The sequence below is a fragment of the Mauremys mutica genome, chromosome 5, assembly GCF_020497125.1.
Source record: "Mauremys mutica isolate MM-2020 ecotype Southern chromosome 5, ASM2049712v1, whole genome shotgun sequence".
In the NCBI taxonomy this organism is placed as follows: Eukaryota; Metazoa; Chordata; order Testudines; family Geoemydidae; genus Mauremys; species Mauremys mutica.
In genome coordinates, this window is record NC_059076.1 from 116497807 (window position 1) to 116511075 (window position 13269).

Here is a 13269-nt window from a genome sequence, read left to right on the forward strand (position 1 = left end):
ATGATTTTTTCCCCTTTCTTGGGATACAGGCTTCGGATAGTTTCTGCAACTTTGTCTTGAAGTAATTCCAGGCTTCCTCCACCTTTAGATCCACAAGTTCTTCAATCCAATCCAGTTCCCTACTAATTTCCTTAATTTTTTGAAGTTAGCCCTTTTGAAATAAAAAACCCTAGTCACACATCTATTATTGTTTATCCTTCCATTTAGTTTAAATTGAACTAGCTCATGATCGCTCGAACCAAGGTTGTCACCTATAACCATTTCTTCTATGAGGTCTTCACTACTCACCAAAATCAAATCTAAAATGGCATCCCCTCTTGTTGGTTCAGCAACTGCTTGGTGAAGAGATCCATCAGCTATCGCATCCAGGAAAATCTGAGCTCTATTATTATTACTTGCACTTTTCCTCCAGTCTATATCTGCGAAGTTAAAGTCTCCCATAATCACACAATTCCCATTAGTGTTTACTTCATTAAAAACATTAAGGAGGTCTCTATCCATATCCAAATCAGATCCCGGTGGTCTGTAGCACACCCCAAGCACTATCTCAGGGGAGGCTCTAGTAGCTTTTTTTCCCCAATGTGATTTTTGCCCAGACAGACTCTATTATCCATTTAATCCCTTCTTATTTCTTTACAGTCTACCTCATCACTGACACACAATGCTACTCACCACCTTTGCCTTTATTTCTGTCATTCCTAAACAGCACATAGCCTTCAATACCTGTACTTCAGTCATGACTACTATTCCACCATGTTTCTGTTATCCCTATAATATCCGGTTTGACTTCCTGCACCAGTAACTCTAGTTCCTCCATTTGTTACCTAGGCTCCTCGCATTGGTGTACAAACATCTTAATTTTTGCTGTTTGGCTTTGCTCACATTCTTTACCTGATTATGCACTGACATTTTTCTCCCAGTATCATATATTAGACTGGTATCTACACTACCCTTCCTCCTTATGTCCATTCTCCTACCCACGGCTGTATCCTTTCTTACTTCGTTTTCTTCCCTCTCAGTGTTAAAATCTGGCATGGAGATTACCTGGACATCTCCCAACCATCTCCCCCAAATTCCTATCTTAAAGCTCTCTTAATCAGTTGTGCCAGCCTCCATCCTAGAAGTCTATTTCCCTCCCTACTCAGGTGAAGTCCAACCCGAGAGAACAGTCCTCTGGCCATGAATTCCTCCCAGTGGCCATACATCCCAAAGCCCTCCTTATAGCCCTACTGCCAGACCCATCTGTTGATCATCATAATCTTGTCACACCTTTGTTGCCCTTCTCTAGGAACAGTCAGAATCCCACTGAAGATCACCTGAGCCTCAATTTCCTTAAGCATCTTCCCCAACCTGGCATAGTCTCCCTTGATATGTTCCCATGAGAATTTAGCCATATCATTTGTTCCCACATGAAGGACAATCAATGGATTCTTTCCCGCTCCCGTTAGGATCCTCTTCAGCCTCAGGTCCACATCCTGTATCTTAGCACCCAGCAGACAGCACATCCTTCTGTTCTCTGGATCAGCTCTGGTTACATGCCTGTCTATTTTTCTCAGTAAGGAGTCCTCAATCATGTAAACCTGCCTTTTCCTGGTGATAGTGTGATTCTCTGATCTATCCCGTTTCCTCTGGCTGCAAATCCTCTCGATTCCTATTCTCTCTTGCAGTCCTCTGCAACCCATTCTGTATCTTCCTGGGGCTCATATTTGGTGGTGTTATCTTCATTGACTCTTCCCCTTTTCCTATAGAACTAGCTGCTCTTCTCTTCTTTCTTGCTTTCTCACCTTCAGTGACCACCTGCTGTGCCCCTTCTTCATTTTTCAACTTTTAAAACTTGTTCCTGAGCTCAATTTCTCCTTCACTAGCCAGTCTTTTCCTCTGCCTGGTTCTCTTAGGCTTGGTCTACACTGCTGGGGGGGAATCGATCTTAAGTTATGCAACTTCAGCTATGTGAAGTCTCCCCTCAGAGTTCTTTGGTCCTGCTTCCATCTGCGAGTCTGAGCTTTTCTCTTCAGCCTCCTCATGTCTTTGCTGCATCATCTGCTCGAACCCCCTTCTAAACTCAACCAGAGTTTCCACCTGCATCTCCAGTCCTCAGATCTTTTCTTCCTTCAGCTCTATCAAGTGGCACTTCATGCAGACAAAACTCTTTTCAGGTACCCCCTCCAGGATCATGTACATGCTGCAGCTTCCGCATCCAGTCATCTTCATTGTGTCTTCCACTGCTTGGGTCACTACAACTGCTGCCTCTGTATCTGTCATAGCCTTCCCCCCTAGGTCCTGTTAGTCCAGGAAACACAAACCAAACCAAAACACCACCACCCACAGCAAAACAACCCCCCAACAAGCACCACAACACTGCCAGAACACCACACACACCCTTCACTAGCCTGTCTGTTCCTCTGCCTGGGTCTCCTAGTCTTCTCCCACTTAAACTCCCCTGTTTACAGCTCTGTTTGCTGACCCCTAATCAGAGAAGCCCTGCCCCCTAATCAGGGCTCAGCACACTGCTCCTACCAGCCTCTACAAATGCCTTCTCCTCCAACAGAACTCCCACTCAAACTCCCCTGTTTACAGCTCTGTTTGCTGGCCCCTGTGCCGCTGCAGCTGTCTGTGATATGGAAAAGGGATAAAAAATAATACAATGTCATAATGCCACATCTTGAACACTATGTCCATTTCTGGTAACCCCATCTCAAAAAGTATATAGTAGTACTGGAAAACGTTCAGAGAAGGGCAACAAAGATGATCAAGGATATGGAATGGGTTCCATGCAAGGAAAGACTAAAAAGGTTAGGACTTTTCAACTCAGAAAAGAGATGCCTCAGAGGGGATATGATAGAGGTCTGCAAAATCATGAATAGTGTGAAAAAGATGAATAGAGAAATGTTATTACCCTTTCACACAGTACAAAAACCAGAGGTCACCTGATGTAATTAATAGGCAGTTGATTTAATAGAAACGAGAAAGTACTTTTTCACACAATGCACAACTAACATATGGAACTCGTTGCTGTGGGATGTTGTGATGGCCAAAAGTTCATAAAGGAACTTGATAAATTCATGGAGAATAGGTCTAGCAATGGCTATTAGACAAGGTGGTCAGGGCCCCAACCTCAGGGCAACCCTAAATGTCTGACTACCAGAAGCCAGGAGTGGAAGACAAGTGGATTACTCTATAAATGTCCTGTTTTGTACACTCTCCCTGAAGCTCTGGTATGGGCCCCTTTCAGACACAGGATGCTGGACAAGATGGACCATGGTTTGTTCCAGGATGGCAGCTCTTATATACTCTATTTTTTTCCTTTGTCATAGATCAACGGTATTTAGGAGATTCAGATACTACTCACATTTCTAGAAACACTAAATACTCTGTCATCAGCCAGCCAAAGTACTCTGACTCCTCTCGAGACTTAGGTGTAAGTAAATATCCTACACAAATAGAATTCCTTCTTTTTCTGAATCACTTAATGCTATGCAAAGCTATGGGAGTTGCATGGCTAAATCCTTGGACATCTTTTTGAATCAGTATGATTCAGTGTTAAGACCCATATTTTAGTCTGGGCTTTTCATTCACTTTGCCACATGTAATATTGCTCTCATTGTTTCTGTAACTTGTGCTGAATGGAGATGTGTCAGCCATATTAATGTTATGTCAAGAAGAGATTTCTAGGAGATAACAATTATGGAATAGATTAAAGCCTAGATTAGTGGCTTTTAATTGTTAACTATTTATGGTATGAAGATGCCAAGTGTGTGTAATGGTGGAGGAAATATATATGGAGAAATCCACTAACTGGTAAATCATCTTGCTGTGTCAGGAACAGCAGAATTTTATCAGCTATATTTCCTCTATTACTGACCAATATCACAGCTAAACATTTTATATTATTTACAGCAATGCAGATATGTTTCAGAGGAGAGCAGAGTCCCAAATGTTAAAGGTACAATAAAAAAACTTGTTTTGCAATTAAATTATGAAATGCCATTTTCTTATTTGCTGTATATATGGGGAAGAATCATATAAGTCAGAGAAGAAAGAATAAAATGCCTATATGTTTCAAAATATCAGTCACTTTAAAATTCATCACATTACAATTCAGAATCCAGCTTCAACTCAGTAACAACACTGAAGCAATCACTATCAAGAGGACATATTGTGGCATTTAGCTCTCCATTCGTCAGGGACAGACCACCCCTGTGAAAAATCAGATTTTTCTCTCTTGCTCTCTCTCTCTCCAATTATAAAGAAGAAATAGGAAAGGGGAAATATAATATATAAAGAGAAGTGGCAAGTCTGCTACATTCAGCTTTTGAGCAATTAGAGAGTGCGCTGGAGTCATTCCCGATTTCAGATGGAGCAAATAGGAACAGAATCGGGTTCTTTGCCTAGCCAACTGCATCCATTCCACTACATGGCTGCCATTAAAAACTCAACCTTTTTCAGTATTTACTATACACCGGTGTCTGAGGCTATTGGAGTGTTCCCCCAGTTTAGAATGTAATAGCTGTACTAACCATGTGGCAACCCTTGGCAAATATTGATTTCTTCATTGGCTTCCAGTTTAACGCTAATTCTATCTGCATCTTATTTCAAAATCCCATAGTTTAGAGATACTTGTAAATGCATCCTCCAATGATTTATTTCCTATAGGGTAGTTGTATATTATAATTAAGGTTACTTTTTAGTCACGGGTATTTTTAGTAGAAGTCATGGACAGGTCACGGGCAGACATGACTAAATATCCCTGACTAAAACTTGGGCCAGGGGTGCTCGAGGGGCAATCCAGGGGTTCTGTGGGTGCTGGGGGGCAGGTGGCAGCATGTGGCCCGAGGACCCCCATTGGCACTGGGGGGAGGTGGTGGCAGCATGTGGCTTGGGATCCCCGCTGGCGCTGGTGGCGGGGCGAGGGCAGGTGGCAGCTCGCAAACCAGACCCCAGCTGGCTCTGCAGGGGGTGGGTAGAGGGGCTTGCAGGCTCCCTACCCAGCTCCGTGCAGCTCCTCAGAAGTGGCCAGCATATCCCTGTAGCTTCTGGCAGGAGGGAAGGCTGGGGGGCTCCGCGCACTGCCCTGGCCATGAGCTGCGGCGATGGTTCCTGCAAGCAGGGGGGCAGCATGCAGAGCCCCTTGGCCCCTCCACCTAGGAGGTGCAGGGACATGCTGGCTGCTACCAGGGAGACCCTGCCCCAAGGTAAGAACTGCCCAGCACCCCAACCCCCTGTCCAAGCCTTGACCCCCTCCCACACGCAAACTGCTGCTTCTGCTGGCCCAAGGGCTGCCCGAGTGGGCAGTCCCCAAGCCAGCTGCACCGGCTGCTGCAAAAGTCACGGAGGTCACGGAAAGTCACGGAATCCCAGACTTCTGTGACCTCCGTGACAGACACTTGTGTCATTTTGCATAAATTTAAGGAAATGGCCAGCTTTTAATCCTTTAATTTACAGTTTTACTCCATTACTATATTAAAGTTATATTTAATTTGTTTAAAATAAAAAAATATTTCCAAATAAATTTATTGTGACTTTATTGAGACTAAGTCAGCTCTTGAAGGATTAAATAATCTTTTTCAAGCTAAATATTTTTTTATTTCTTTTAAAAGTACAAATCTTTTAACAGTGTTAGTGCTGATAATTACACAGAGATTATCTACAATTTGCCATTCCACAAATAAAAATAAAGTCTAGCTTGATCATTTTCTATATTTAGTGCAAAGGCCGAGTTTTAGACTGTAGTATGTATGAGTAGCTGTGGAGACACAATGCAAAGAATTCACCAATGCTGAAACAAAATGTATTTTTCCCCCTTTTAGGTCCTGCTGTAAAACGAAGCATGAAGCCAAACATACTTTTTACTGAAATCACAAGTAAGCCAGCAGTATACTACAGTTTGCAAAAGAGAAAAGAAAAAAGGTTTAACTACCCTTTAAGAGCAAACACTGATATAGCTCAAGCAAAAACCAAATGAATGCAGTGACACAGAACTTGTCTGTGAGCCTGATCCAAAACTAATTGAAGTTGGTTGAAGTCAGTGAGCGTCTTTCTGTCAGCTTTGGAACAGCCCCCACTTTCCTCCCATTGTCACAATGATTTAGGTCCCAATTCCTCAAAGTACGTAAATACATGTCTACCTTTAAGTGTGTGCATGTTGTTGTAGCTGTGTTGGTCCTAGGATATGAGAAACAAAGTAGATGAAGTAGTATATTTTATTGGACCAACTTCTGTTGGTGAAAGGTACAAACTTTTAAGCCATGCCATGCAGTCAAATGAGAAACGTGCAGTGGGACTGTCACAGACTGATTTCAGACTTTAAAGAGCCCTCATCTTTCAACCCTGATTTGGGGATCAAAGGAAGATTTAAAAATTCTCTGGCTTAATTAGACATATTTTGCCCTAGGGAGGGCATGCTTGATAGCTCTATGGCAAGATTTTGGTTGTACCTTGGGCCATGCAATCTAATGACAAACATGCAATGGCAAAACCATAGAGTGATTTCGTACATTAAAGTGCCTTCATCTCTGTCTTGGGTATCAAAAGAAATCTATACACTCTACAGGAAATGTTGAAAGCCAACTGAAATAGGTGAATTTTGATTTATTGGTTTATATATTTGCAAGTTTTGTACTGGTGTGAAACTTCCTTATTTTGTAGCCAAAAATTTCCTCCTCTTTTCATTTATTATTACTGCAGAACTGTGGCAGCATGATCTTCACCGTACCCTCTTGTGGCCCTGTGTAGTGCAGTGCAGCTGAGGCTCTACCTCTGATTCCCCAAATTCACATTCTTCCCTTACTTTAAGGGTCAGTCAAGATTCCTGCGTTCTCCACCATTTGGGATAAGCTCACCTTCTTGGAGCTCCCCTTCTGGTGAGACCTGAAGTTGCAGCCACTCTGCCTCTCTCACATGCTTGGAGTTTCTGTGGTCTGGTGTGGGGACTTGGCCCTCCAGCCAGGTCACACTGAAGTCCCACCCCTTCTGGAGTATGCAGAGTCCAAACCAAATTCAAAGGAGCAAACCCTTCCACCTGCTTGGGCTCAGTCCGCAGCAGACTCTTCACCCTTTCTCCAGGGGCAGCGAAAGTTGGAGCTGTGGGAGGCAGAAGGGGCTAGTGCCCCCACAGTGGAAATATTGTGGGGGCGCAGGTCCCATGTAAACTAATGCATGTGTGGGAATAATGGAGGTGTGACCACAGGGACACCCAGGATTGGGATGAAGAGCAGATAGGAACTGCTAGGACCCTGGGGTCTTTCCCTTGTCTAGTTCTCTCCAGGCTGGGTTCTTTCCCTGGTCTACCCTAGGCCATCTGTCTGGAGGAGATTGTCTTTCTCCCAGGCCTACTTCAGGAGTCTCCCTTACCTCTGCTGCCCTCTCACTTCCAGGCCAGGCCAGTCCCAGGTGGTAAGATACCATCTGCAGCTCCTCTGTGGTTCTTTTCCCAGCAAGAAGAAACACCAAACCACTTTTCTCTGCAGCCTCCTTTCTAACTCTCCTGTCTTCTCTCTTTTAAGTTCCTCTCCTCCTCATCTGACTCTGCCTTCTCCAAGTGTACCAGCTGTTCATTAAAAAAACCCTTTCAGACAAACTTCCCAGATCAGCCCCAGCCAATTGTCTAGAGTGTGGACCAGCCCCACTCCCTTAAAGGCCAAGTCACCCCATGACTGAAAACCAAAAGTGTACTAGAAGCTTTTAAACTACAAATAGCCCTTTCTAGCTGGGGGAGCAATGCACTTGGATTGGTCTCTAGGAAGTGAAAGAAACTTTTCTCTTAGAACGGTGAGAAAAAATGCCCAACCAGAGGATGGTCCACTATTTCCTCCAGTTTCCACTGCTGTGTAGGTACCTGACCCTCTCAAAACTGTAGTCAATGGACTTTGGATCAGGTGGGCAAACATGTTATCTTGTAACTATAGACCTGATTCAGCAAAAACACTTAAGCATATGCTTAACGTTAAGCATATGGAAGTGCTATGCTAAACTGAGCCCTGAATGAAGAAATATTATTGAATTATAAATAACATTCAGTTGATTATACAAAGCCTACCAAAACCCTATTGCTACTGAACAAACTTGCACAGCATGGAAGAAAGCAGCAAGCTGAGAGCAAGACGACATGGAGTCTGGTCAGGGAGAAGTTTGCTAAGTTGGAAATAGGAGAAAGACTTGCTGAAAATCACTAGGTAAGGATAAAAGAGGTAAAAAACAAGGGTGATGTCATGGTAGGGGTCTACTATAGACCACCTAACCAGGAAGAAGAGGTGGATGAAGCTTTTTTTTTAAAACAACTAACAAAATAATCAAAAGCACAGGTCTTGATGATGATGGGGGACTTCAACTACCGAGACATCCATTGGGAAAATAACACAGCAGGGCATAAATTATCCAACAAGTTCTTGGAATGTATTGGAGACAATTTTTTATTTCAGAAAGTGGAGAAAGCTACTAGGGGAGTGCCTGTTCTAAATTTGATTTTGACAAATAGTGAGGAACTGGTTGAGAATCTGAAAGTGGAAGGCATCTTCGGTGAAAGTGATCATGAAATGGTAGAGGTCATGATTCTGAGGAATGGTAGGAGGGGAAACAGCATAATAAAGATAATGGATTTCAAGAAGGCAGACTTTAGCAAACTAAGGGAGTTAGTAGGTAAGATCCCTTTGGAAGCAAGCCTCAGGGGAAAAACAATTGAAGACAGTTGGCAGTTTTTCAAACAGACATTATTAAGGGCACAAAAGCAAACTACCCCACTGTATAAGAAAGATACAAAGTCTGGCAAGAGACCATCTGGCTTAACCAGGAGATCTTCAATGATCTGAAACTCAAAAAAGAATTCTACAAAAGTGGAAAGTAGGCCAAATTACAAAGGAAAAATATAAACAAGTCATACAAGTATGAAGGGACAAAATTAGAAAGGCCAATTCACAAAATGAGATTAAACTAACTAGAGACAAAGAATAACAAGAAAACATTCTACAAATGTATTAGAAGGAAGAGGAAGATCAAAGACAAGGTAGGCCCATTAATAAATGAGAGGGCAAAAACAATAACAGAAAATGTGGAAAAGGCAGAAGTGGTAAATGACTTTGTTTCAGTTTTCATCAAAAAGGTTAGCAGGGATTGGATATCTAACATAGTGAATGCCAGTGAAAATAAGGTAGGATCAGAGACTAAAATAGGGAAAGAACAAGTTAAAAAATTACATAGACAACGTAGATATCTTCAAGTCTGCAGGGCCTGATGAAATACATTCTAGAATACTCAAAGACCTGACTGATGAGATATCTGAGCCACAAGCAATTATCTCTAAAAGTCTTGGAAGACAGGAGAGATTCCAGAAGACTGGAAAAGGACAAATGTAGTGCCAGTCTATAAAAAGGGAAAAGAAAACAACCCAGGGAATTACAGACCAGTCAGCTGAACTTCAGTACCCAGAAAGATAATGGAGCAAATAATTAAGCAAACAATTTGCAAACAGCTAGAAGATAATAAGGTGATAAGTAACAGTCAGCATGGATTTGTCAAGAACAAATCATGTAAAACCAACCTAATGGATTTCTTTGACAGGATAACAAGCCTTGTGGATAGGGGAAAGCAGTTGATGTGGTATATCTTGACTTTAGTAAGACTTTTGATACTGTCTTGCATGACCCTGTCATAAACAAAGTAGGAAAATACAACCTAGATGGAGCTACCCTATGGTGGGTACATAACTGGTTGGAAAGCCATTCCCAGAGGGTAGTTATCAGTGGTTCATAGTCAAGCTGGAAGGGCATATCAAGTGGGGTCCCACAGGGATCAGTTCTGGATCCGGTTCTGTTCAATATTCTTCATTGATGATTTAGATCAGTGGTTCTCAACCAAGGGTCCTGTGCCCCCTGGGAGGCCACATGCAGGCTTCAGAGGGTCCGCCAAATAGGGCCAGCATTAGACTCACTGGGGCCCAGGGCAGAAAGCCGAAGCCCAGGGCCCTGAACTTCATCACTCAGGGTTGAATCCGAAGCCTGAGCAACGTAGCTTCATGGGGGCCCACCGTGGCATGAGGCCCCAGGCATCGGCCCTGTTTTCTCCCCCCTAACACTGGCCCTGGCTTTTATATGCAGAAAAATAGTTGTTGTGGAACAGGTAGGCTATGGAGTTTTTATAGCATATTGAGGGGACCTCAAAAAGAAAAAGGTTGAGAACCTCTGATTTGGATAATGGCATAGAGAATACACTTATAAAGTTTGCAGATGATATCAAGATGGGAGGGGTTACAAGTGCTTTGGATGATACAATTAAAATTCAAAATGATCTGGACGAACTGGAGAAATGGTCTGAAGTAAATAGGATGAAATTAAATAAGGACAAATACAAAGTGATCCACTTAGGAAGGAATAATCAGTTGCACACATACAAAATGGGAAATGACTGCCTAGGAAGGAGTACTGCAGAAAGGAATCTGTTGGTCATAGTGGATCACGATATAAATATGAATCAACAGTATAACACTTGCAAAAAAGCAAACATCAGTCTGGGGTGTATTAGCAGGAGTGTTGTAAGCAAGATACAAGAAGTAATTCTTCCGCTCTACTCCACGCTGATTAGGCCTCAACTGGAGTATTGTGTCCAGTTCTGGGCACCACATTTCAGGAAAGATGTGAGCAAACTGGAGAAAGACCAGAGAAGAGCAACAAAAATGATTAAAGGTCTAGAAAACATGACCTATGAGGGAAGATTGAAAAAATTGGGCTTGTTTAATCTGGAGAAGAGAAGTCTGAGAGGGGACATGATAACAGTTTTCAAATACATCAAAGGTTGTTACAAGGAGAAGGGAGAAAAAATGTTCTCCTTAACCTCTGAGGATAGGACAAGAAGCAATGAGCTTAAATTGCAGCAAGGGCAGTTTAGGTTGGCCATTCGGAAAAATGTCCTAACTGTCAGGGTAGTTAAGCACTGGAATAAATTGCTTAGGGAGGTTGTGGAAACTCCTTCACTGGAGATTTTTAAGAGCAGATTAGACAAACCTATCAGGGATGGTCTAGATAATACTGAGTCCTGCCAGAGTGCAGGGGACTGGACTAGATGACCTCTCAAGGTCCCTTCCAGTCCAAAGATTCAATGATTATATAAGTTGCTTGCTAAGATGCAGGTCTGTTTGTCCTTGTCCCCTTTCCTTACCAAAGATAGCAACTTGATGGGTGATGGTCCATAGGCTTTGATGACACCTCGCTGGGCATCAACTTGTCCTTCATTTTTGAGAAACAGGTTTACCTACTCCCCAGACCTGTCTGGTAAACACTTCGGTGATGATTTCAGCTTATCTTCATAACTCCACATATTATGTTACGCACATTTTACCAGGATATTATTGACCAGTGAGATATTAGTTTTCAGATGACACCTCACAAGATGTATTTTGTACCAAGATTATTGCAGTAGCATGTAGGGTGTGAGTACAGGGGTGCATTCGGTCCCAACGGTTTCCTTAAAGAGGCCAAGCATCGGGGGAGTTCTCCAAAGGCTGGTGACTAAAAGGAATCCTCTCTCCAACTGACAGTAGAGGGACTGCAGAGCCACTCTGTAGCCACGGTCTGGCTGAAGGAGGAATTGATGGTGCCCACCTTATAACTTTTCCCTGGTGGTTAGTGCACTCTCCCCTTGGATGTGGGAGAGACAGATTTTGTTTCCCCCTTTTGTCTGATGAGTAGAAGGAACTTGAATGGGGCCTCCCATCTCTTAGCAGAGTGTTCTAACCACTGAGCTGTGGAACATTCTGGACAGTCTGATGTGGATCACCTGCAAACTCTCATGCTGAAGTTGGTCCACTGTGGAGTGAACTATGAAAGAGTCCTGGGGGGAAGGGGCAGCTAAAGAGCAAGCAAGCAAGACTGACTCTGTAGCCTGGTGGGTAAGGAACCCACATGGGACACAGATGACCCATGATCCAGTCCCCCTGCTTGAATGACTAAGTATTTATCCAAAGTGGAACAGCTTCAGCAGGAGAGACTGAGGGTAACCCACATCAGATTAGCCTACATCTCAATGGTTAGTGCACACTCCTGGGAGGTAGGACTGAGCTAAAAGCTATAAGATGGACTCCTCCTCTGGCCATTTTGTGTGGAGATAAGCACCTAAGCCACCTGACTCTGAGATGGGGGTTCCCAGTAGTGGATCTCTAGCATAGATAGGCACCTTCCTGCAATCTGGACTTATCTCTGAGAGTAGGGCAGGGCTTAGCATATACCCCTCTTATCGGCATCATCTCCATTGGCTACTTTAGGCAGCTCCCCACCTAGCATGATGGCTTTTGTGAATTCTAAGGCACCTACTTCTCTCTATTCATTGTATAGGGAGCCTAGGAACCTAGCCCAGGCTTTGTGGGTGCAGGCATTTTTGAAACCCCCCCAGGTTCCTATCTGAATCTTTAGGAACTTACTGTTAAAAATATATCCCTTAGCCTAAATTCCATTATTTTAGGGTCCTAAGTCTCTTAAGCACTTTGAAAATTTTAACCCAGATTTGTTAAGCTAGGGTGGACTGATTGGGGTTAGAGCAGGTGTCTTAAAACATATTTGTAAAGCGCTTTCTAAACTTATGGCGCCTATATCGGACTCTTCATTATTATTTTTAATTAACAATAGTAACTGCACAGTTATAGAAACTATCTTCTCAACATTCATATTCCTGCTTGATGCTATTAAACCAGTGAACCACAAGATGGCATAAGGGATTTATCTGCACAAACTTGCAAAATTCCTTTGTCAGTTTCATTATAGAACTGTTAAATATTTAAGCTAAAATTACTTCAGTTCAGAATAATTTGTTACGGTTCACTGCTTGCAGGATAAGTTAACATCTATTATGTTTCATTTTTGTTTAGTTATGTTGTTGGCTCAGAACTTTATGGAGACAAAGTCGAGGTGTATTTTAAAAAAGCAGATAAACTACAACAGCAAGAGTAAAATACAGTGATTTAAATGCTTGAAGAACATTTGATTAAAGAATGAAGAAAATGTAATTAGTCATATTACACACAAAAAAGTAATAATGAAAACAGGATTTGACTTCATAGTTTTATTTCAGAAGTCAGCAAGTACGTTCACTAGGGTAACAGAGTCTTATGGAAAAGTCAGAATTAATATGTAAATTAGCAAAACAAAATGAATGCCAGACAACTTGATAACTATAACAAAAATATAATCTATGAACAGTTTCAGAAATGTCAATATCAATGCCAAATATTTTATATAACGGCTGCATAGTTAAATCAAATTTCAGTCCCAGTGTCACACCAACTTTTGT

At 42.5% G+C, this 13269-nt stretch overlaps 1 protein-coding gene across 1 annotated transcript in view; it reads left to right on the forward strand.

Annotated features, from left to right (window-relative positions):
- CLNK (cytokine dependent hematopoietic cell linker) overlaps positions 1-13269 on the forward strand; it is a 119497-nt gene that overhangs the window by 64566 nt on the left and 41662 nt on the right. Inside the window, exons 6-8 of the mRNA XM_045019662.1 lie at positions 3315-3418; positions 3898-3943; positions 5808-5861. Coding sequence (XP_044875597.1) covers positions 3315-3418; positions 3898-3943; positions 5808-5861 — 204 coding nt within the window. The remainder of the gene's footprint in view (positions 1-3314; positions 3419-3897; positions 3944-5807; positions 5862-13269) is intronic.